The sequence below is a fragment of the Botryllus schlosseri genome, chromosome 11 (assembly GCF_051294905.1).
Source record: "Botryllus schlosseri isolate E-star chromosome 11, Bs_hap1, whole genome shotgun sequence".
NCBI classification, from domain to species: Eukaryota; Metazoa; Chordata; class Ascidiacea; order Stolidobranchia; family Styelidae; genus Botryllus; species Botryllus schlosseri.
In genome coordinates this window covers 16,382,400-16,406,172 of record NC_137246.1, presented here as the reverse complement: position 1 = coordinate 16,406,172, position 23,773 = coordinate 16,382,400, and the positions used below count along the sequence as shown (strand labels likewise).

At 41.3% G+C, this 23,773-nt stretch overlaps 2 protein-coding genes and 1 long non-coding RNA gene across 3 annotated transcripts in view; 2 read left to right on the top strand and 1 right to left on the bottom strand.

Annotated features, from left to right (window-relative positions):
- Positions 1–23,773, bottom strand: part of LOC145449982 (uncharacterized) — a 337,566-nt gene that overhangs the window by 283,230 nt on the left and 30,563 nt on the right. The window lies entirely within an intron of this gene.
- Positions 3–1,942, top strand: LOC145449396 (elongator complex protein 3). The gene has a single exon (XM_080327744.1). It carries the CDS (start codon positions 7–9, stop codon positions 1,648–1,650), a length of 1,644 nt encoding a protein of 547 aa, XP_080183870.1. The 5' UTR covers positions 3–6; the 3' UTR covers positions 1,651–1,942.
- On the top strand, positions 7,505–23,150 carry LOC145449976 (arylsulfatase-like). Its single transcript, XM_080328418.1, has 7 exons — positions 7,505–8,950; positions 14,174–14,323; positions 15,617–15,729; positions 16,057–16,276; positions 19,212–19,514; positions 19,584–19,769; positions 22,752–23,150. The coding sequence occupies exons 1-7, from the start codon at positions 8,641–8,643 to the stop codon at positions 23,069–23,071; spliced, it is 1,602 nt and encodes a 533-aa protein (XP_080184544.1). The 5' UTR covers positions 7,505–8,640; the 3' UTR covers positions 23,072–23,150.

Sequence of the window (23,773 nt, the reverse complement as noted above, 5' to 3'; positions counted from 1 at the left end):
TTTATTATGGGAAAAGAGCAGCTATCTTCTGCGACGCAGGCTGAAATGATGGCCGTCACGATTGCTGACATCATCAACCAGCTCATCGAAGCACACGAGAAAAAACGGGACGTAAATCTAAACAAATTGAAATGCAAGATCTCCAGCAAGTACGGACTCTCTTCTCAGCCTCGGTTAACCGATATTATTGCTGCAGTGCCGCACAGATACAAAAAAGTATTACTCCCCAAACTACGCGCAAAGCCAGTCCGAACTGCCAGTGGTGTTGCGATTGTGGCTGTAATGTGCAAACCTCATCGATGTCCACACATTAACATGACTGGGAATATATGTGTGTATTGCCCTGGCGGCCCGGACTCTGATTTTGAATATTCAACGCAATCTTATACCGGTTATGAGCCGACCTCAATGAGAGCTATCCGAGCTCGCTACGACCCTTATCTGCAGACGCGTCACAGAGTGGAACAACTGAAGCAGCTCGGTCATAACGTAGACAAAGTTGAATTCATAGTAATGGGTGGCACTTTCATGTCTCTACCGGAAACATACAGAGATTACTTTATTCGAAATCTGCACGATGCATTGTCGGGTCACACAAGCAACGATGTAAAAGAAGCTGTGAAATATTCTGAAAGGAGCAACACAAAATGTATTGGAATTACGATCGAGACACGGCCAGACTACTGTCTTAAGAAACATCTTAGCGATATGCTTCTTTATGGATGCACTCGACTTGAAATCGGAGTGCAGAGTGTGTATGAAGATGTTGCACGCGACACTAACCGTGGTCACACGGTGAAAGCAGTCACTGAGAGCTTTCAATTGTCAAAAGACGCGGGCTTCAAAGTTGTTGCACATATGATGCCCGATCTGCCTAATGTCGACCTCGAGAGAGACATCGAACAGTTTGTCGAGTTCTTTGAAAATCCTCAATTTCGGCCGGATGGCATGAAATTATACCCTACTTTAGTGATACGCGGCACTGGTCTTTATGAGCTATGGAAAACAGGTCGATATAGGAGCTATCCTCCGTCTACGTTGGTAGACTTGGTGGCACGTATCCTCGCGCTAGTACCGCCTTGGACCAGAGTATACAGAGTACAACGTGACATCCCAATGCCGCTAGTTACGTCCGGTGTGGAGCATGGAAATTTACGAGAACTCGCCTTGGCGAGGATGCAAGACTTCGGCACAAAGTGTCGGGACGTGCGAACGCGAGAAGTTGGCATTCAAGAAATTCACCAAAAAGTACAGCCGTATGAGGTGGAACTGATCAGAAGAGACTACGTCGCGAACGGCGGATGGGAAGTGTTTCTGAGTTACGAGGATCCGCAACAGGACATACTAATCGGACTTCTCAGACTTCGTAAATGCTCTGACGACTCTTCCAGACCCGAGGTGAAGGGTAGAGGCGTGTCGATCGTCCGAGAGTTGCATGTATACGGCAGCGTTGTGCCGGTAAGCTCACGGGACCCCGGAAAATTTCAGCACCAAGGATTTGGAACTTTGTTGATGGAAGAGGCGGAAAGAATCGCGAGCGAAGAGCACGGCTCCTCAAAAATTCTTGTAATTTCCGGCGTGGGGACTAGAAACTATTACCGAAAACTTGGGTATGAACTGGATGGGCCTTATATGGCAAAAAATTTATGATGTCTGAGAGTAGTCGATGATGAAGAATGTAAACCCGATGTCAGCTATGTGCACTTCTCTAGCTGCTGCAAGATTGGGGATTGATGCTAATCGCAATTGCGGTTTGCCGTGGAGCATACAACAGTTGACTTTGTTTTTTCTTACTATACACATGGTATATGTAGGCCAGAGCTCTTCAACCTTGACTGGTTTGATGTATCCTTAAGGTTGTGTCGAACCTGCACAGTGCACACCACTGCAACCTGTTCACTCACGTCAGGATCTTGGGAATATCAATATTTGTATACCGGTATTTGAAAACGATTGGCCGTAGAACCATGATACTTGACTTTTTGGCCTTGACCCTATGATTTTTTTATCCTTTGACCTTAGAACTATTCTGTGGCGTGGAGTGGTTGATCGCAGCGCGTAAACTTAGACTTAAATCTCAGGATTTAGTAAACCGGAACAAACTACAGATAACTTGTTATCGGCCCTTTGGATATACAGCTGTATCTGCTGTATCACAGCTGGCTAATTCCATTATAACTTAACAGGGGCTGTAATGCATACCCTCAGAATTGTCCAATATTTACAAATGTTGTTATTTTATGAATTCTGGGTTCATTAAAAAAATTAGATTTAAAAATTTCCAGCGGTTCAAAAGATAATGAGATTCAAAATTCTCATGTCACTAGGTGGCGCTGCATGCAAAAATCTTTAAAATCCATATTTTTTCTGTAATGATAGTGGAGAATCAATTAAAATGTCTAATTATAGAATTTTGAGGCCAAGGAATTGAAAAAAATCAACATTTTCGCTCTGAACTCGAGGAAAAAAAAGTTACGGACGAAACAAAATGGGGGGGGAGCGGACTTGAAAATCCATGTAGGATTCCGTTAACACACAAAAAAATTATTGCAAAATGTACTTTGAAGCAGTATGATTGATAAAAAATTGGATTTTTAAATTAATCTCTATTTCTCAAGGAAATCACGAAAAAAATTTATCTTTGCATTAAGTAATTGGTCATAATAGTAGTTGTGGTGGGCAGCAGTGCAAAGCCGATACCCGAGTTATACAGCTGATACAGCTGATACCTGAGTGATCAGCTGATACCTGAGTGATACAGCTGATACCTGAGTGATACAGCTGGCACAGCAGTATATCCACAGGGCCCTTGTTATCTATAAACGAACTGTACGGTGTACACTGCATAACATTCGCGCAAATATTTTCGATAATGACCGTGACGATATATGGCTTCACACAACAACCAACCAATTATTATGCACGCACAATTGCGGAGTGATGTATCTATATTCTGTAATCCATTTCATCGCTGCATACTGTACTGATGTAACAGACATCATCCAGGATATCTAGACTAGTCTGGTACAAGACCAGTCTAGATATCTCTGACATCATCGCATGCACCACTTGATTACAACCTCGGGATTATCATCGCGAGTAACGTTATCAAACATTTTGCGTGGTGCGGATTAGCGGTTTTTAATCAACCGATTAGCGTTCTTCCGGATCTGCTAACTTTATTATCTCGGCCCAAAATGCGTCACGATTAGCAGTCTTTAATCACACGATTAGCATTCTACGCAATCATCTAACTTAAATATCTCCGCCATAAGAACCCTGGCTTAGTTCGACAAGCTTGTGATGCACCACTGGATGTCTTTTTGTACTGGTGCACCCCGAGTATATTTAGGTACACCCTACCTACACCCTATGGTGCACCATGCATAATTGCACATATACATTTTGTGCCATTGAATAACGTGCGCCTTAGCCCGTTTGGATCCATTTTTAACTAAAACTAATTGCAAATCACAAAAATGTCACACCAGATGGTGGGTGCTCCTGCCTGCAAGTCATTAAAATTGGTATGTTACATATGTGTGGACTGCAGAATCGTTTCATGAGTTAATAAAAGACAAAATTCGTATATATGCGCACAGGTTATTTAACATAACATTAGGGTTACCATGTCCTCCTTCAGGAAATCGGAAATGTCCTAAGGACGCCGAAAATGTCCTGCTTATTGGGAATTCGTCCTCCTTTATAGCTTTGACAGGCAGGCTAATGGACACTGGACAGGTACAACTAATAAAAACCATAAATGACTCGAAATGTGCATTGCAGAGCGCTGGAAAAGTGACATTTTTGTCAACTGCAGCATAGAATATAAAAAGCAAGAGACAAAATGAGGTGGCATTTGGCGGAAGGTGAGATCGATACGCTAGGTCGTGATCCGGTAACATGGAGGGCTGACTAGTATTATTACGTGCATCACTGCAAGCGCATGTTGTGAGACGGGGAAGGACACTTTAACGGCCAATTTCTTATTACTGAAAACAAATAATCCTGCTGCTAGCGAGTTAGTGACTTCAGGTCAAAGTTAAATTCGTATGACAGATATTTGAGAATACCCATCCACATAAACCCAGGTGTTTTCATTCTGCTTCTTGGTATATAGTTGAGAAGATATTACGTCACTCACAACGACAGACGCAAGAAGAGCGAATTATAGGCGTTGGTACCTTTTGGCTACCCACCCTGTAAAGACAGATCAAAGACGTGTCTGGATTTATTTGTTGGTGAGGTGCCAGGCTACTTTTTGGTAGTGATCAAATGGATCACGTCGTGTGAATCAGGTTTAGTGCTCAGACGCTAGGGTCCCATCACCAGTACCAAGGATTTGAGTTGCTTCGACTCTAATGATTCGAGTTGGCATAGCTGGTTAATCCATAATGCAGTACGGACAGGTTCGTCTCTCAACAGGCCTATCAACTAGGCTAGAATGACCACTGACCAGGTAATACTTGCTGATACAGTGAGACGCATCATCAGATTACTCTGTTCATGGTGGTGATTAGAACTAGGCAAAACCGAGTACCTGTCTACCAGATTAATCTGCTGTGACTTTGAGTCAAGTGGAGTCTATATTCGACTACCAATCAATATGAAGTTACATCAAAATTATAATTGATATTTTCCGAAAATAGTTATTCCCAATCCCTGACCATCGCTTATTTAATAGTGACAATGGGTAGATCACTATTTCACGGAGTCGCGTTTTTACGAACTTGAACATTGGAGGTGTTCAAATTTTTTTTTCAAATTTCATCGGCTTAGTTCACCTAAAAACGGGAACCTAAAAAAAAGCGTTGCACACCAAATTGACTCAATTCCAACCGGTAGATGCCGAGGTCAGTAAAATTGAAATTTCGGTCATTTTTGAAATAATGGTATTTACGGTGACCAATTTCGTCACGCCGACATCATCAAAAATCGTGTTCTAGGTATGCCTTATGAGGCAGGGATGTCTTTCCACTTGTTTCGATCTTGACAAGGGTCTATGGTGGAGTTTGAAGACATCGCCAGTAATCGAAAAAAAAAGATGCGACACGGATTCGCTGGAAATTAGTTCACTTCATTGAAATAGCCATGTTAAAAGGGTGGTGAGATAATTTTGAAATAGTAATACTTTACGCACTGAAATTAACGACCACGAAAAGGAAATGAACTGACAAAGCAAGTAAAATACGGGTAATAGTGATAGTTCTATCTAGAACAGTGATTCCCAACCTTTTTCGACTCATCGCCCCCTTTTCAAGCTCAACGCCGATCATCGCCCCCCAGATATTGTGAACTGAAAATTCGGTATACAATCTGTAATCATCGGCGGGTTGACTAAAAAAAGGTCAACTTTTCGGCTCGATGTCGAATTTTACACTTTTGCAACTAAATTTCCGTGGGTCATTTCTCCGACGTGACTCCTATATAGCCGTTTTAACGCGTCATCGCCCCCTTCGCTATTTTCGCCCCCTGTCGCCCCCTTTGTCCATTTTCGCCCCCCTATCGCCCCCTTCGTCATTTTCGCCCCCTAGGCCGCTAAATCGCCCACGTTGGGAACCACTGATCTAGAAGTATTTTTTGTCGGATCAATTTAGATTTCATCAAATCTATCCCGATTATGCAGGGCATACCGATGTCTCTCTGCCTTGATTCGAAGTTTTTACTGATTGCAAGTCGCCATTCCCAAATTCTCATCTACAGAGACATCAGTTGCATTCCTCAGCAGCTCAGTTTTCGAATATTTCTCTGCTACTGGACATTGACTGATCCAGACGTCAAAAATGATGTTGATTGCAATTGACAATGGGCTATGCCAATGAATGGTATTTATGAGTTGAAAAAGCATTTCTGGTACTTCAGATAAGCCAGAGGGCCCAAACTCAAATGTGCTCGCGGGCAAATTTCCTAATTTTTGATGACGCCGCGGGCCGCAGCGTCAATAGGGATATTCAAGGTATAATATCCAACTGGGCCTTATTTGACGGCACGTTGCAGACCTGCATTCCACAAACATCGGGAAATGTAATTTACTATTATACTATTCACGCTTGGCACGAAAAAATCACATTTTCAAATACTTGAATAAACTCGTTATGTACCTATGGTAAATGAGTTTGTTCATCATTGTTCCATAGTAACAGCATTGTTTCTATATACTTTTCTTGCTGTGTAATATAATCAAAGCGACGGCAAGCCAAAGAAGTATGCTATGGTAGCAAATAAAAAATAAAAAAACAATTATAACAACAACTCAAATTTTACTATAACATCACGTTTCGATTTACACATTGCGAATTTGAGGGCATATACCCCTATTTCCCGTAAATCAGTGGCTCTCAACCTTTTTGTGTTCGCGGACCTCGTTTGAACCGTCACAGACCCCCGTGGACCCCACAAGTTTTAGATCAAATTTAGCTAAATTATCGTGCAACCGCCATCTATCCTGTGCAAATATTAATTGTAGGCCACCGATAAACAACCGAAAATGACTTTTTTGAAAATGATATCATACTATATGTGAAAATTGGGTACACTTTTATTAATTTAAATCAGTGTTGGGATGACTCGAGTCACTTTGCAAAAATGACTTGACTTGACTCGACATTTCAGAAATGCGTATTGACTCGTGACTCGAAGCAAAATTTACCAGTCAATCTCAAGTCATTAAGTGATCAGTCTCGACTTAATCGTTGTATCTTCTATAAGTCCGTATTGTTAACGATACTCGTGTGAACTATGAGTGCAACCAATCACTCAATGATTGTGCGTTTTATCGAGCACCCATTGTTATATCAGAAATAGAATTACCCCAAACGCAATGATCGGAGCTCACAACGTCGTTGTCGTAAGCTAGTTGTATAGTAATCTAATAGGAATGTATTTCTCTTCTATAAACTTCTGACAGTGCCCAGTGCTGATAAAACCAACCCCCTTGCATGATTTATCGAACGAATATCGTCTATGTTACTAATCAACAACTGCAGCAGGCTTGAACTGTATATCATGGATGTGTAGGTTGGTAGTGTATTGTATCGTATCCTATCCATTTTCTTCAGCTTTCTGTTGGTTTCGTATTCTATCCCGTATCTTGGGTGATAATTACAGACTGGGGCTATGCCGTTACTTGCGAAGTTTAGCAGTTATACGTATGCGCGAGCTAGCGCAACGCGGGCTATCGCTCGAAGACGCCCACGACCGCCCACGCTGGAGGCGCTTGATAAGGGCCCAAAACTGATATCTTGATGTTCCTTTGTTTCCTGTTTTCTTTTGCCCTTTTATTTAATTGAAAGCCGATATATATATATATGCGCGAGCGTTACAACGCCTTTTTGCTTGTATATTCAACTCTATTTTCGTTCCTCGATTCAGAATAAATGGGACTCAATCTGTATTGAAAACAGATAGCAAAATGCAATGAGTTTGAATTATGCCTCGTGCTTGGAAAAATCAACTTGACTATTGGCTGGACTCGTGACTTGGCTTGACTCGAGTCACCTCCAAAATCGAGTGACTTGACTCGACTCGAGTCAAAAAGCGCAATGACTCGAGATGACTGGTGACGAGAAGGTAGTGACATGATCCCAACACTGGTGCTTAGAACTGACCTTTACTCTACTCCTAACTACGAAGCATTTGTACCGACTGGTACGCCACGCCACATGTAGCCTACTATGTAAATATAACTGCATTGTATTCGAATTCATAAATGTTAACGATCTAACAATATATTTTGGCGATAGCATAAAAGCTTTGGCGAGGGCTAGGTAAAAATTGGTTTAGGCTGCGGAGCGAGATTGGTTAGTTTAGTTAAACTTTTGGATGGGTTAGTCAGGAGTTTTTTTGCATCAAGTAGTCTACTGGATAGGTTAGGCTCACCCGGGTATATTATTTTATCATATGGAATAGGTTGGGACAGGATCGTGACAGCACTTCGTCAGCGCCCCTCCAAAGCACTGGTCTTGGGGCCCCCATAGTGTGATAAACCTAACTTCTGGGGGGCGAAGCCCCCAGACCCCCTTCTGTTATACGTTTGTAGCAGCTACTTATCACCTACATTTGGTGTATTGTTTAGTGTGTCAGCCCCTATCGCCTAAACGCGCTAGGCGCGAAAATTTCTATAATTCGTGATTGAATCGGTCAATATGATCGGGAATCGCATATATAGTGCTATCCATTTTTGTCCTCTCTGTTCACGTAAACAGATTTATCGGTAATAGAGCTGAATGAGGTGTGTTGGAGAAGGTGGGACCTTTAAATAATAAATTAAACAGCTTCGGGCGGACCCGTTGATATAATGAATTCGTTACATGATGCTATTTCGTGACCTCCTACCTGCTATGTCAAAACTCAAAAGACATTGAAATCGCTCAAACCAGTGATTCCCAGCCGCGGCTCTCAGAGCCGCATGCGGGTGGGGGTCACACCTAAACCTAACCTAGCATAACAAAACCCGTAACATTATCTGACCTTATAGCTCAGCCCATAACCTATAACCCCTAAATGCCTAAATCAATCCAATTCCTTCTATATCCAGACGTGACATTGCCGAAATGTGTAGTGCCATGTCTTACATATAGTCAATTTATATTCCATCATCCCATGTGACAGTCGGCCTATATTGAAGATTGGGATAGACCTATGGCAGAACCAGCACTTGGAACCACGTTGAAAACGATATGTCTCGCGACAGTGGCAATCATCATCATGGGACTATTCGAGGTTGGTCAGGAAAACAATTCGAAGACTCAAAATTCACAATCGACCAAGTCCAGGCCAAACTTCATTATATTCTTGGCCGATGATGTTGGATACGGAGACTTTCATGTGTACGGAGATCCCACCCAAGAATGGTCGGGAGTTGATAGGATGGCTAAAGAAGGGAAGCAATTTACGCATGTATATACCCCAGTTCCTGTTTGTTCTCCAAGCAGAGCTGCTCTTTTAACAGGTATATCAAATTTTAATTGGATATAGTTTATAACAGATCTTCGGTGTCGTCTATCGAAATTAAAATACTAAGATTTCGCTACTGCGCTAACCCATCGTGTTCGTGAGAATACAATCTGAACCACCGTAACTCTTTCTTCTAAGATAACTCTTTCATGGGTCTGTGACTCATATGGTTTCATCTGAGTTGCAAAATATGTACTGTACAACACAAATACCATCTTCTAATACTTCCATAAAAAGCAACTTGGACGATTCGCAAATGAGCATGCGAAAAAAAAACATTCATCATGAATAGCTGAAACAATTTGTAGGGCAGCCAATGCGCGAGCGTTTCACACACCCTGTTTTGGTAATTGTGGCAGCTATTTCAAGCGCCAAGCACGCGAACCTTAGGTTTATTGCATACACACCCAACTTTTAGCTAAAAGAGTGTGATTTCCACCCGTGTTACCACCCCTGTTATACGGGTGTGAATATATACAGTTATACACCCATGTCATAAGAAATCAGAACATAGGCTACCTCCAACTTATACCGCGGCATAAATCGAGTACAACATTTTAATCCAGGGTATGCCTGCACGTAGGCACGTAGGATTTATGACCGCGATATAATTCTGAGTTAGGTTTTGTTTCCGTGTACCACACTCTTTTCGCTAAAAGTTTACGTTAGTGTGGTCAACTCAATTATTGCCTGGGTACAGCATCAAAAGAGCCAGAGTGACAGCAGTTCAGAATTTGTCTTAGGAGCGCAGGTAAGAAAATTTTAGTGGTAAGGTGATATTTATCACAAAAAGTGGTTTAAAACACCTTGTTGAAAACATTCATTCAGTGTGCATGCCGCCTCTTTACATCGCCTAGGCCAAGGTGGGTGTCCGATTCCATAGACAACTCCTAGTCGCTTCGACATCTTCCTTTCTCTTCATTGTATCGCATTTTTTGTGGTGTATTGAACTGATAAAATTGCTAATAAACCAATGATGATGATGATGATGTTTTAAACGGTGTTTTAATTGTTTATTTAAGTGGTGTAATTTTGTCATAATCGTGTAAATAGTTTCGAAAAAAACACATTTAGCACGACCCTTCGGGTGACTTGTACTGGATGTACTTGACGTATTCGATATGGAATGTTTGCAACTGAGGCATATAGGCACCGACTTTTATTTTTGCATGGGGTGGCGCCAGGCGCGTAGCCAGAGGGTGTCGAAACCTCCTCCTTTTGAAACGCAAAACCCCGTCCTTTTAAAACAGTGGTTCTTAACCTTGCCTCCAGCGCCCCCAAGGGGCGATTTGGATTTTGAAGGGGGCAGAAACGCTCAAGGGCCGATATTGGGGGCGCTGGGCTCAGGTGGGAGGTAAGGGGGGCGCTGAAGCAAAATGGCTTCGCAGTAGATGGTGTAGTATAGCAAAACATATCAATAACGAGTTTTCGGAACAAATTAACATTCGACAAAACATGTCAAATCTCATAATTTTTCGTCGATGGTTGCTACATATGTTCTCTTAAAAATTACACTACAATTTTTGACGATTTATACAAGTTATTTACAATTTTTCGCACTGCGCGCGAATTACAGTTGCCAAATTTTTGATCATTGGGTACCTTTCCCCCACGAAAAAATACGCACTATTTATCGAAAATAGAAATTGGCATTTCGGCGTCGGCCATTACCACGCCGCGATACACGAAGACATATGAAGTTTCGGCCAATATGGGACTCTGAGAGTGTGTCAAAACATCATCAGTGAGAAAACCTTCGCTGAAAACAATCGCCCTCATGTTTACCGTAAATTTCGATATAAATATATCTAATTGTCCATAGGTGCTTAAATAGCTCGTGCCGAATTATCAGGTATTGACAATCTGAACCCCTCAGGACAAATAACATCCATCAAAGAAAAATTATTTGCCCTTGAAAAAATACCAATTTTGAATCGTGTGCCTATTTTAGTTTAGATACCTTTATGCAATTCCAGTATCTTTAAACTATATAGCCAGCGGATAGAAGGTCACGAAATATTAACATTCAACGAAGTAATTGTACTAATGGGCCTGCCTGAATCTGCTTAATTATTATAATTACGTGCCATACATTTTCCAAGACAACAGCTCATTCAACGCTACCGATGAATCTTGTTACGAGGGCTGAGAGGATAAAACAAATCATAGCGATGCATATATCCATATGCAATTACCAATATTCGTGACCGATTCGTTCATCGATTATGAAAAGTTTCGTGTCTAGGCGACCAGGCCACTTAAAACTTTGTTCAACAGAGAAATCACGCGAAGCGGGGTCTTGGGGGAAGCCCCTCAGAAGTTTGATCACCCTATCGGGGCCAAGGACCAACGTTTTCGAGGGGGATGAGGAAGTGCTGTTACGACCCGTCCTCGTATCCATTGTTTTTATTACAGTCCGTGAAATATGGGTTGGGGGGTGTTAGAACACGGAAAGTTTGGAAAGGGGCGCTGGAGGAAAAAAGGTTAAGAACCACTGTTTTAAAATGACCATTCTGACGCTAATATTCAGTTGCAGTTCAACCAGTCGTATTATCAGTGCTACGCGAGGCCGCGACCAATCAGCGAGATTCGTCTGTGCACTGCACGTAATGGCATCGCACAATGCGGCGCGACGCGATCTCCCGCTGAGATGATTACGATAGTAGGTCATTGATAGCCGCGCACTCGACATTCGTCGCTGGACTGAGCAGTAACACGACGCGACAATCCTGGAACACGAAACGATGACAGGAATTATGATCACAAACGCGCGCGGCCAATCAGTAATTATCCCTTACCGCCAACGCAATGGGTTTTTACTTAGTATTGAGTAGCTCGCATCGCGACAATTGATTGCTGAATAAAAAATTTTTGACTGCATTGCTGCATTTCCCGATTTACGTTCGTTAAGTATAATTGGACTAATATTATGGGCACTGGAATAAATTCCAACTAGTAGGCACACACAATAAAACACTGTTCAACTTTGCGCTCCGAGGATATTTGTCACAAAAATGGTTCACAAAATATTTTAAACGCGGCTTGCGGCTCTCATCGATGCAAATATAATGCACTTTAATTTGTAGAAGGTGGACGTATATCTGGTCGTCAAATCGCGATAGAAGATGGTGTTTCTCAGAGATCGCGATGAAATCTACGTTTCGAACGATGATGTCGAATTTGAACGGTACATCTAATAAGGATCGTTAGTTTGCTGAAATCAGCATCAGTACGCTGTACGAAATACAGTAATCAATTTTAACGGACTGTACAATCGGCCGGCAAAGTTGCGCTGATGACGAAATTGCAGACATGCCGCAAACCTGCTATAATTACAATTACAGGGTGCGCTAGTCATACCCAGATTCAACAATGGCAACGCGCACAATTTGTTCAGACGCGGGCATAAGTTTTAATCAAAAAGATACATAAACACAAACAATATTAAACTTAGAGATTGTTACTGTTTGGCGAAAGTGTCTATGCGGTAGGTAGCAGGCCTGCATGCGGACGCGCTAAATCAAACCACCGACGACAGTGCACATGAGATATCGATGGCCCATTTCGCATACAAATGATTCTCGCTGATTTGCAGTACGCAGCATCGATAATACGAATTAGTGGATTGGCATTTCAAAAAGGATGGGATTTCTAGTTATAAATGAGAAACTCCCTGGCTACGCACCTGGGGTTTTTATGCCGACAACGCTCTGGTTAATATCAGCCCGGGGCCTACGGCTCATTTACGCCCCCATCAGCCAGTCGAATTTGATCGTAAAATGGTGCGCTTTCGATTATCCACGCGTTATAGCAGTAAGAGCAATATGGGCGCATGCCGCGACCTTATCAATAGAAATACATATCCCAAACGTTTGAAATTCGATCCGCGATATGGCGGCGCCGCTGTGCTCGATAGAGTCCGTCCAGCGATGAAGTATATTGTAACATAGAAGGTTCCCGTTAATACCAGTTCGTCGTAACCAACGAAGCCGCGTATTAAATTATTCGCGCGCGTATCAGTTAATGGTAAATAGTTGGCATTTACGCGCTATTACGGACTCGCTAATTGACAGCGCTGATGATTTGAAATCGCAGACGGCGGGCGTTTAATCTTATTGTATGGGGTGGCCGCCACCCCGTAACTCGGCGCCTATGGTTGCAAGCCTCGATATCGTTGTCGGTTCAACAATTGTAGCACGAAGTTATATTACGGTTACCATATTTTGGGAATCAGAAAAGAGCGCACTTTTTCAAAATTTTCAGACTGATAATTGTAGAGTAAAATCCGGAAAAAATGGTCGATTTTTCCCACGTTTGTGGTTGTTTGACTAAAAAAAGGCCAGCTTTCCGGCTCAACTCCTGAAATACCGGCTATCTATGATATTTTCCGTTGGTTGACTAAATATATAAAAAAGGTCATTTTTCTGGCTCAAGTCCCGAAAAACCCGCCGGACCGTTAGTAGAGCGCTAATTACCTATATATATTGTATGCCCAATTACCCATATGTAATAATAGAATCAGAAGATAGCTTTACTAGAGATCTAATTATTGTCCATCCGTCTACTTTTTAAACTTTTCAAAAGGCGGTGTGGAACGTTCCCGTTAAAACGATGAATGTTGAGATATAATCCTGATGATACATACATACATACATACATACATACATACATACATACATACATACATACATACATACATACATACACACATACACACATACACACATACACACATACACACATACACACATACACACATACACACATACACACATACACACATACACACATACACACATACATACATACATACATACATACATACATACATACATACATACATACATACATACATACATACATACATACATACATACATACATACATACATACATACATACATACATACATACATACATACATACATACATACATACATACATACATACATACATACATACATACATACATACATACATACATACATACATACATACATACATACATACATACATACATACATACATACATACATACATACATACATACATACATACATACAATCTTATGACAGTAAACGTCGCAGGTATAGCAAATTTACTGGATAGTGGACGGCGTAATTTAAATACAATCAATGTACTTCTTCCTGAATCCTATCGTACCATTGGCTATCTCACTATATCATCAATTATTATGCCGATCTTCTATATTTTCGAAGGTCGCTATCCAATACGTTCGGGGATATTTGGAAAGAGCCAAGTATTCAGACCAACGTCACCCGGGGGACTCCCACGAAGCCAATTCACTATAGCTGAGGCATTGCAGCAAGAGGGATACATAACAGGGATCTCGGGAAAATGGCATCTTGGTATGAATATGATTGTTCGAAAAAGCAAAATTTTATCCATATGAAGCAATGTTGGTATTTGAGTTTGGTTGAGTTCGGAGTAGAATTAATTATGAGGGCTGAATCGGGTCATCATTTTCGAAAGTCGTTTGTATACGTCGTCCTTCAGCCATGTTGGTGGTTTCGGAGCATGCATCCGAATAAAATTTGCCATACGGGTCAAAACCAGTGTTGGGATGACTCGAGTCATGACTTGACTCGAGTCAGACTCGAGTCACCTTTTTCGTATGACTTGACTTGACTCGAGTCACTTTGCTAAAATGACTTGACTTGACTTGACTCGGCGTATCAGAAATGAGGATTGACTCGTGACTCGGGGCAAAATTCACGAGTCAATTTCAAGTCATCAAATAAGATTCAACTTATCTTGCACCTTGTTCGGATTGCTCGCCAAACTTTTGTGAAACCCATGAGAGCGACCGATCATTAAATCATCGTGCGTTTTACTGAGCCCCCAATATTCTCTCACAAATATATTGACCACAAACGAAGTGATCGAAGCTACAGCTTACGTAGTTGTCGTTAACTAGTAGTAAAGTAATTTAATAGCAAAATATATATTTGTGTTCTCTGTTCTTACCTTAACCGAACCTCTTGTTTTATTGAAATTACAATCGAATATAGTTTATATACTCCTCAACCATTGCAGCAGACTCAAATTGTATCACAGCAATATGTATAAATGGCCAAATGGGTACTGTATTGCATCTTCTCAATTCGTTTCTCGATTCTTTATCTTGACTGGTAACTATAAAATGAGGCAGTTCTACGTTTATGTGAGCGATACAGCCCCTTATTGCATGTATATTCAACTCTATATTCGTTCATCGGTCAATAATGACCAATCAATCTGTTATTCAGAGACCTAGCGAAATGCAATAACGTCATCATGCTTCATACTTCTAAAAGGCAACTTGACTTGAATTTTTACTTGACTCGTGACTTGACTTGACTTGACTCGACTTGACTCGAGTCACCTCCAAAAATTGACTGACTTGACTTGACTCGAGTCACCTTCGAAAATCGACTGACTTGATTTGACTCGAGTCAAAATGTGCAATGACTCGAAATGACTCGTGACTCGAGTGACTAGTGACTTGATCCCAACACTGGTCAAAACCGGTAGGAAGTATATGTTAACTGTCTGGTATGGGCTCAAATGGTTATGGTCATTGTTCAGGTTCAGTTCAGGCACCGCTACGATATATCATGTGTATATTGTACATACTGTGATATTGTACTTATACAATACAGGGATAAACAAGTATAACAATACTGACGGTTTTCATCTTCCGGGAAATCATGGATTTGAAGTCGTGAACACAATCCTTCCTCTATCTCAACACTGGCTTTGCGAACAGGATAAAGTTAGTATTCGTATGGTTACAATAATTGTTCCCGTATACTGAACAATTCCGGATAACGCATTAATACGCAACAACGACAAAAATTATTTCCGTATTTCGAATTTAGCTAACCGAATTAACTAACATTCGCTATTGTTGAGAGTCAGTCGAAGAGAAGCTTCGAGTGGAATAAATTTGGCACTAAGAACTAATTGTTTGTTGTAATTTTTAGGCTATCTGAAAATAACTATATGAAAACGGGATGAGAATATTTAACACGTGGAAAAATTCCTGTTTGAGACCGAAATAGATGTCTTCATGGTTAGGACACTGATTTATGCTTTCCAGGTACATTCCAAGAAGATGTCGGAATTTTGCTTTCTATACAGAGATAACAAAATAATTGAACAGCCGATAAATCTGGCAAACCTGACCACACGCCTCGTTCATGACACCACAGAATTCATCAGCAAATACCGAGACGACAGCTTCTTCTATCTGTTGTCTTTTCCTCAAACTCACGCTTCTCTCTTCTCTGATCCGAGATTTGCTGGAAAATCTAAACGAGGTCAGTAAAACTTTCCGCTCAAACGCTGTGTCGTGACATTTTTCGAGATGCGATTGTTGATATACGACGTTCTTTTTTGCTGCCGATTACTCCTGACCAGCGTCAGCTGAATATAATCGGGTTTACTTCAATATGAATATATTAATTATTCAATTGTATGCTGCTGTACCAGGCACTCATGGTATGCATATGCACACATCGTGTGTGTATGTATATTATGAGTCGGTGTATATGCCGCAAAAAATCATCAAGTACAAAAAAAATTACGGTATTTCCTTGAAGTTCTGCACATACAAGAGCGTCTACAAAGTGAAAATACTTCCGCAGAAACTTGCATATAGTGAAATTACTGTGCATGAACTCTCTATATTCCACAACAGGGGTTAAACCCGCTCAGACGCCAGCCCGCCACAAGCCAAACGCCACCCTGCGGCTGAGTCTCTACGTGGCGTCTGGCGTGTGAGAGAATTGAAACGCAGACTGGCGACTGAATTGTTACATGGCGTCTGGCGTGTGAATGGGTTGAAACGCAGAGTGGCAGAGTGGTGGCTGCCTCTCTTTACACTCGCAGCTATCTCATACACAAGACTGCATATACACATGGAAATGAATGACAATGAGTAACTTTATTGAGATTAATCTACAGTGCGATGAGCACAATAACAATGACCAGGTGGTAGCTCTTGCCCTGGGTAGCAACAATCCTTGAATATCCGCCGGTCGATCACTGCCGTCACCGATACAATACTGGACAAATCAACTTTGCAATTCTATACCCAATCCGTGATCATCGCATTTGGCTTTTTACTGTTGCATTTGTTGCAATAATTTCCTGATTCCTGGCTCGTCCGTGAAAAGATCGCCCAATACAAGCTATAGTTGGCAACTGAGAGCTTCCATAGGGTGTGTGCAGGGCCGTAACGGCACTTCGTCAGCCCCCCCAAACTTTCTCATATTCCAGCTGTCTCATTGAAACTCATCAAAGCTTTCAGAAGTACACGTATTTTCCGGAAAGTCGACTATAAACCATTTGTTTATTATGTTTGACGAGATTTGCTCATTCGTAGTCGAGCAGTTTCGTGTGGTAAATTTCTCGCAGCGCACGCAATGATTATCGCAGGATTTTTTTCTGGCCGTGGCCCGATCGGATCCAGATTCATACTTTTTCTGATACAGTTGGAGTCGGATCGGAACCGGATTCCATTTCGAAGAAAGGAGAATTTGAGACTTTATGGAGAGTTTGTATTAGTTATTGGCGGCTTGCGGGATATCAGTCCTTTGAAGTGGCCTGGATATTTTGGGTATCCCGTATATTCCAACGGTCAGATATCATACATTTTCAATCGAAATTCAGAGCATCGAAACAAAATTACGTCAGAATTGCAACATGCAATCCGCGAATTTCTTTAACAGGACCACTACGGAATAAGAATTAAGATAAATCGCCATGGTGTAATTGACCATAGTAGTCGACAAACCCTATGATTACAAAAACAAACAAACAAATAAACAATAAGAGAGGGAATTGGGTATTCGGTAAAAATTTCGAGCAATGCTTAGTTTTTAGTCTTTACTCAACAGTAGGGGTGTTCAAAAATGACTTTTTCTTTCAAATTGTACTAGCTACTTTATAAAATTGTTAGTTTACCTAAAAAACGCAGCACACCAATTTTGATTCATTTCCAATCAATAGCCGCATTGCTACGAGATTTATTATCTAAAAATGAACATAAAAAATTTCAAAATTTTCTGCTCACCCTATGAAATTGTTAGGTTGTCTGTCTATAGAAACGATGCTCATTTTTTTGGATGCGGTCCTGGAGGGCCGCAGACGACTCCCTCTCAGGCTTTTAAAATTTGGGTTCGGGTTCCCAAGTGGCCGAAAGTATCAAATATTCCCCCTATTTTTTGTGCCTTCTCGTGTTTTCTCTGTGTTTCCTCTGCGTTTTCTCTTTTGTTTCTGTAAGCCATCTATTTTGCTCGTTCCATTTTTGCATTGGGGAAACCGGAGTACCCGGAGTAAAACCCCTGCCTAGGAATCTGGTGGTGCAGTGAGCACAGATCAGGCACTTCGGACCTGGTTGCTCAATGAATCACACTCGCAATTAAACAACCATCTCGGCCATCACTTGGCCTGGTCGTACTAGAGTGCCTGGGTTTGCCGACTCTAACTCGACTCCCCGCAGTATATACGAGGCGAGACTTGCAGGTAGCTGACTGAGGGACGACTACGGCCGTATCTCCCAGCTGCTATCCCACAACCTCTTGTTTTGAACAGACAGTTTGACTCAATTCGAACCAGTAGAAACGAAGTTATTGATTTTCCAAATTTGAGATTTCAATTCATAGTATTTATGGCGGGCAGAACAATAATGTATAATTAAAGAATTTGCCACCGTAAATACTATTTTATTCAAACCTAAATTTTTCGACGGCCATAACTCCGCTTCCACTGGTTGGAATTGAGCCAAATTTGGTGAGCATCGTTTCTATAGACAACCTATCAATTTCATGGGGTGAAATTTTTTATTCATTTTTATATAATAAATAAATACCTTTCTTCTGTCGTAGCAATGCGGCTATTGGCTGGAATCGGACCAAATTTGGTGTGCAGCCTTTAATTAGGTAACCTAATCATTCGGTTACGGTCATAACCGAAAGGAACGGCCATATATACCTGATATACGTCCCCGACCCGCGTTGTTGGGTAACAGTCATAAAGAAGACAAAGCTAAGTTAGAAGTGACCTTACTTTGGGAGGGGTACTCAGGAATGTAATTCCACTGTCTTGCATGCAGGTTGCGTCTTATCAATCAATACATGAACGGCCCTAAATTCGTTACTGGTCAGAGGTCATAGTCATTGGTCATGTCGGCATTATGTGTCATGAAACTCATGTTTGATCTCGAACGGCATCGACGATTTATTTCGTTAGGTAGATATGGAGACAGCATCAATGAGATGGGCTGGGCTATCGAAGAGGTTCTCAATCATCTAGTAAAGCTTGGCATTGACAGTAAGACATTCGTACTGTTCTTATCCGATCATGGCGCTTCTCGAGATGGTTGTGGCCAAGAAGGGTCGAACGGCCCGTTTCGAGGAGGAAAGTTTTCGTCGTGGGAAGGTGGCATCCGCATCCCAACAGTCGCTTGGTGGCCAGGCGTTATCTCGCCAAGTAAAGTTAGCCACAGTGTTTTGAGTACACTCGACGTATTCCCCACTATAATGGAATTAGCAAGTAAATATGCATTGACTTCCACTTCAGTGTGTGTGACTGTGTATTTATCATTGCTATGAATTATTTCAGATCTTACCGGCCATTTGGCGAATATAAAAATCGACGGAAGATCGTTCGGTGGCGAGATCATTGAGAGAGAGGAAAGTGATCTGGCGATGGCAAAGGACAGACCACTCTTCTTTTATTGTTCCAAGTTGCTAACGGCAGCGCGTTTGCGAAACTACAAGATACATTACTATACTAGTACTTATTCGGGCAAGTTCTATACACTTTCGATTCTCAAAGGCTGGTAGTTGTTTAGGACGCGTATGTGGGGGTTGGAATGTTTGGTACAATTGGCTCCCACTGTATAATGGCTCGAAAAATGATTCATCCATCATTAGATAGTTGGTGATAATTAAACCTGGGGCTTTCTGGTGGGCTCAAGCCGCGTTCTGGGCTGCTTTTTTCGCAAATTACAATGGTAATTAAAAAGTTGTAATTGCAATTGTAATTCTACATTCTCGTCTAAATTATTTTTCAATTCAACTTGATGTCGTAAAATTTCGAATTTCGTTCTTGATGCGAAACGAACGACTCGCGTTTTAGGTCCAAACGACATATCATACGGCGCCTGTGTTTAGACCAGTGGTTCCCAAACTTTTTCGGTGTGAGGGCCAAATTTAGAATTTCAGAGTACGGTCGGGGCCGCACGAATACTACGGCTATGAAACGGACCCAAACAGTCATCATGGGTATTTCGGAGTAGTTTTATTGCCCTGGCGAGATTTCAAAACTGTACACTGTTTACCGCTACTTATCTGCTGCATTGGGTGTCCGTTGAGTGAATTAGCTTTTCTCGTCTAAACGCGCGAAGCGCGAGAAATTTCTTTAGTTTCATGACTGAATCGGTCAATATGATCGGGATTGTATGCATTGCTATAAATTTTCATCTTGTCTCTGTTCACGTAATCTGATTTACCGGTAGAGCTGAGTGAGGTGTGTTTGTAAAGGTATCCGCACCCTCAATAGGAATTAAACATATCCGGGGGTATACCCGTTGGCAGGAACGTAACGGGACTTCGTCAGGACCCCGGGCTCCCACAGGGTGATAAACTGACCCCGCATGACGTTGTTCGCTTTTGCCACGAAATTAAAGTTGTACTGTTTATTGGCACAGCGCGACGCCCGAATATTTCGATAATTTACGATAAAATCGGTGAATAAGATCGGGAATTGCGTGGTTGTCCCCTTTGCCCACGTAATCCGATTTACCGGTGGAGCTGAGTGAGAGGTGTATTGAAACTGCAGACCCCGTAAAATTAAACATCTTCGGGCGGGCAGACCCCTAGGTATGACTTCGTCACATGATGTTATATTTCGTGACATCCTGATATCTGCTATATCAAAAAATGTAGAATTGCCCAAACCTACTAAACTGGAAGATCACACGATTTCAGATTGGTATTTCTTCACTGGCATATAATTTTCTTTCCTGCAGGATGGTATTTATTTATCTTGTGAGTTTCAGATTGCCAATACAAGAACATTCGGCGCCAGTCATTTAGGTGCCTATATGGACAAATAAACCTATATGTATTTTGTATATATAACGAAGTTTTTGGTATTTCGAAGTTTTTGGTCACCATAAAAGCAGTCCTTTACGGCCAAGGCGTTCTCGCTGCCGATCGCTCACACTTCTTGGAGTCAAATGTTACATGGCCTAAAACTTTATTTGTCTTGGTGCGTTGTGGTGCGGTTATGACCAACGCTGATATGCCCATTTCTATAAAATCTTGCGTATTTTTTCTTGGGGGAGAGTACCCAATAATCAAGATATGCGGTGAATTGAAATCGCGCCCAGCGCGAAAAATTTTTGAAGAAGTTGCATAAATTTTCCAAAAATACTGATTTCATGATTTATGCCATTTCACGAAATAATTTTGGGCCCCTTCGAACTCGGCACCCTCAATTGGGGGGTTTGGGGTGCGGCAGTTACGGCCCTGAATATAGGACCACCAATTATGCTGCTTTCAGCCGACTAAGCAGTATGCATCTCGGCGTATTCAACCGTGAGTCACGAGATGCACATCTAGTTATCATAGGGTTACCATACGTCCTCTTTAAAGATGATTTGTCCTCTTTTTTGGTTGTTTTCAAAGTGTCCTCGGAGGACGCCAAAATGTCTTATTTTTTGAGATTTTGTCATCTTTTTTGAGGATTTTGGTTACATATATGGCCAAATTCGACTGATATACATTAAGTCAGCACTGTAGGAACGCTACGGCGGCTACTTCGGAGCTGGACCGGGAAGTTTTTTTTTCAGTCAACCACCTGTTAATGTGAAAGAAAAACTGTATTTTCCGGGAGTTGAGCCTCTGTTTCTTTTTTAGTCAAGCGACCACGAGGGAGAGATTTTCCTCCGGTTTTGAAAGTTATAAATACCTATTTATATCTATAGCTACTGCTCGTTCAACTGGAAAGTTAGGACACAGTGCATTGAAACAGCAGTGACATAACGTTAGCAGTCTATATACTCACAACTTTCCTGCAATTCTATAATTAAAAACCACAGAGGTCAAGTCAAGCAAGAGTATTTTATAAATATATATTTTATTTTTGTCATTAATCGATTTCCTAATATATTTTGGGGGCCGCAAGAAGGCTATCTGGGGGCCGCATGCGGCCCTCAGGGCCGCACTTGGGAATCACTGGTTTAGACCATGGGAGCTGGCGAGAGCGTTTCATCCGACCCGCGAGATGCGAGATATTTATGAATATGCGAAAAAAGATACTTCCTCAGTTTTTGCAAAGGTTTTAATTTTCTATAAAGAACTCCAGCAGTAGCAGTAATACCCAGGCAGTGTTATTTTTGGCATATGCGGCATATACCAAAAATACTAAAAATATCTTATTTTTGGCATTTTAAAGATTTTATTTTTGGCAGTTTTGGCATCGCCAGGAATTCGTATTTGTATACTCGAATTACCTATGAAACACTGTATAGTTTAATCCTTCATATCAAACGAAAATCACAAAACGTGCAGAGTATCCACTTTGTGTTATCAAACAGTGAGAGTAAAAACCGAATTGATAACGGTGTTGGACAGTCAATTCACCCAAATACAAAACCGTCCGACTGCTTCTGCAATATCTTTATACAAATCGGTAAATATAGAGTGCATATCGCCAGACACATATTTCGGACGTGGCGTTGCTATATGTCGGCTTACATTCACGGCATATTCCATACAACAGGCGATGAGCGTATTGTTCAAGAAAAGCTCCCTCAATGCAGTCCTGAGAATGTAAATCGTGTAAGGAATGCAACGTGCGAACATAATTTCCGCAAACAAGTTCCACCGCTGGTGTTTGACGTCGAATCGGACAACCGGGAACACGTCTATTTGGATTCGAAGAGTGAGAGGTACTTGGGAATAGTGGATGAATTTACGGAGCTGATAAGGAGCCATCAGTCGTCCTTGGAGGTAGTTGAATCGGAGATCGACAAGCCTCCTCTGTCCACTTTACAACCTTGTTGCAATCCACTCTCGTGCATATGTCATTATGAGGCTTAATTGCGAGTCGGATGACAAACATTACTCATTCAGGTATCGGAATAATTGCTGTGAGAAATTTCATACATCACGCGAAGGATAATCAACAAATGTTTCTTTCATAATATACCTGCTTTATTTGCATCGGCGATAGTGTAGCGGCTGTACAGTGTACCCTTATAACTTTGGTTCGTGGTAACGCCCTGGTGTGACCTCTGGAGGCAAGATGGACCATGTGTATTGTGTAGCATGTGTAAGCTACTTACGTACTTAGAAATGTATATTAGGGTTATGACTAAAAAAATTAATGTGTGTCCTGTAGTCACAAAGGATGAGCTGTTGTGTCCTAATTTCAAAATTCACAAAAGTCAAGACTGTTTAAACAAAAACCACCCGCACACAAATTTTCCAGTTTTCACTGTATGAGGGATAGGCTTTTTTTGTAGATACAGACTATATAATATATATACCGGCTGGTTTGATTTTAACTGATACAATTCAAATTGCGAATATTTAAAATAGTATTTTGGTGAATTGTGATTGCCCAGATTGAATTAATCTTACCGTGTTCTTGTATAGGCCTACAGTCAAAATTAAATAATCAATAAATAATTATTAATTTAAATTTTTTAGATGTAGACTGTATAAATCGTATAATTTCATTTTGTCTGACACAAATCAAACTGAGTGTTCGAAAAGGCGTAAGTAGAACAGCTCAAGATA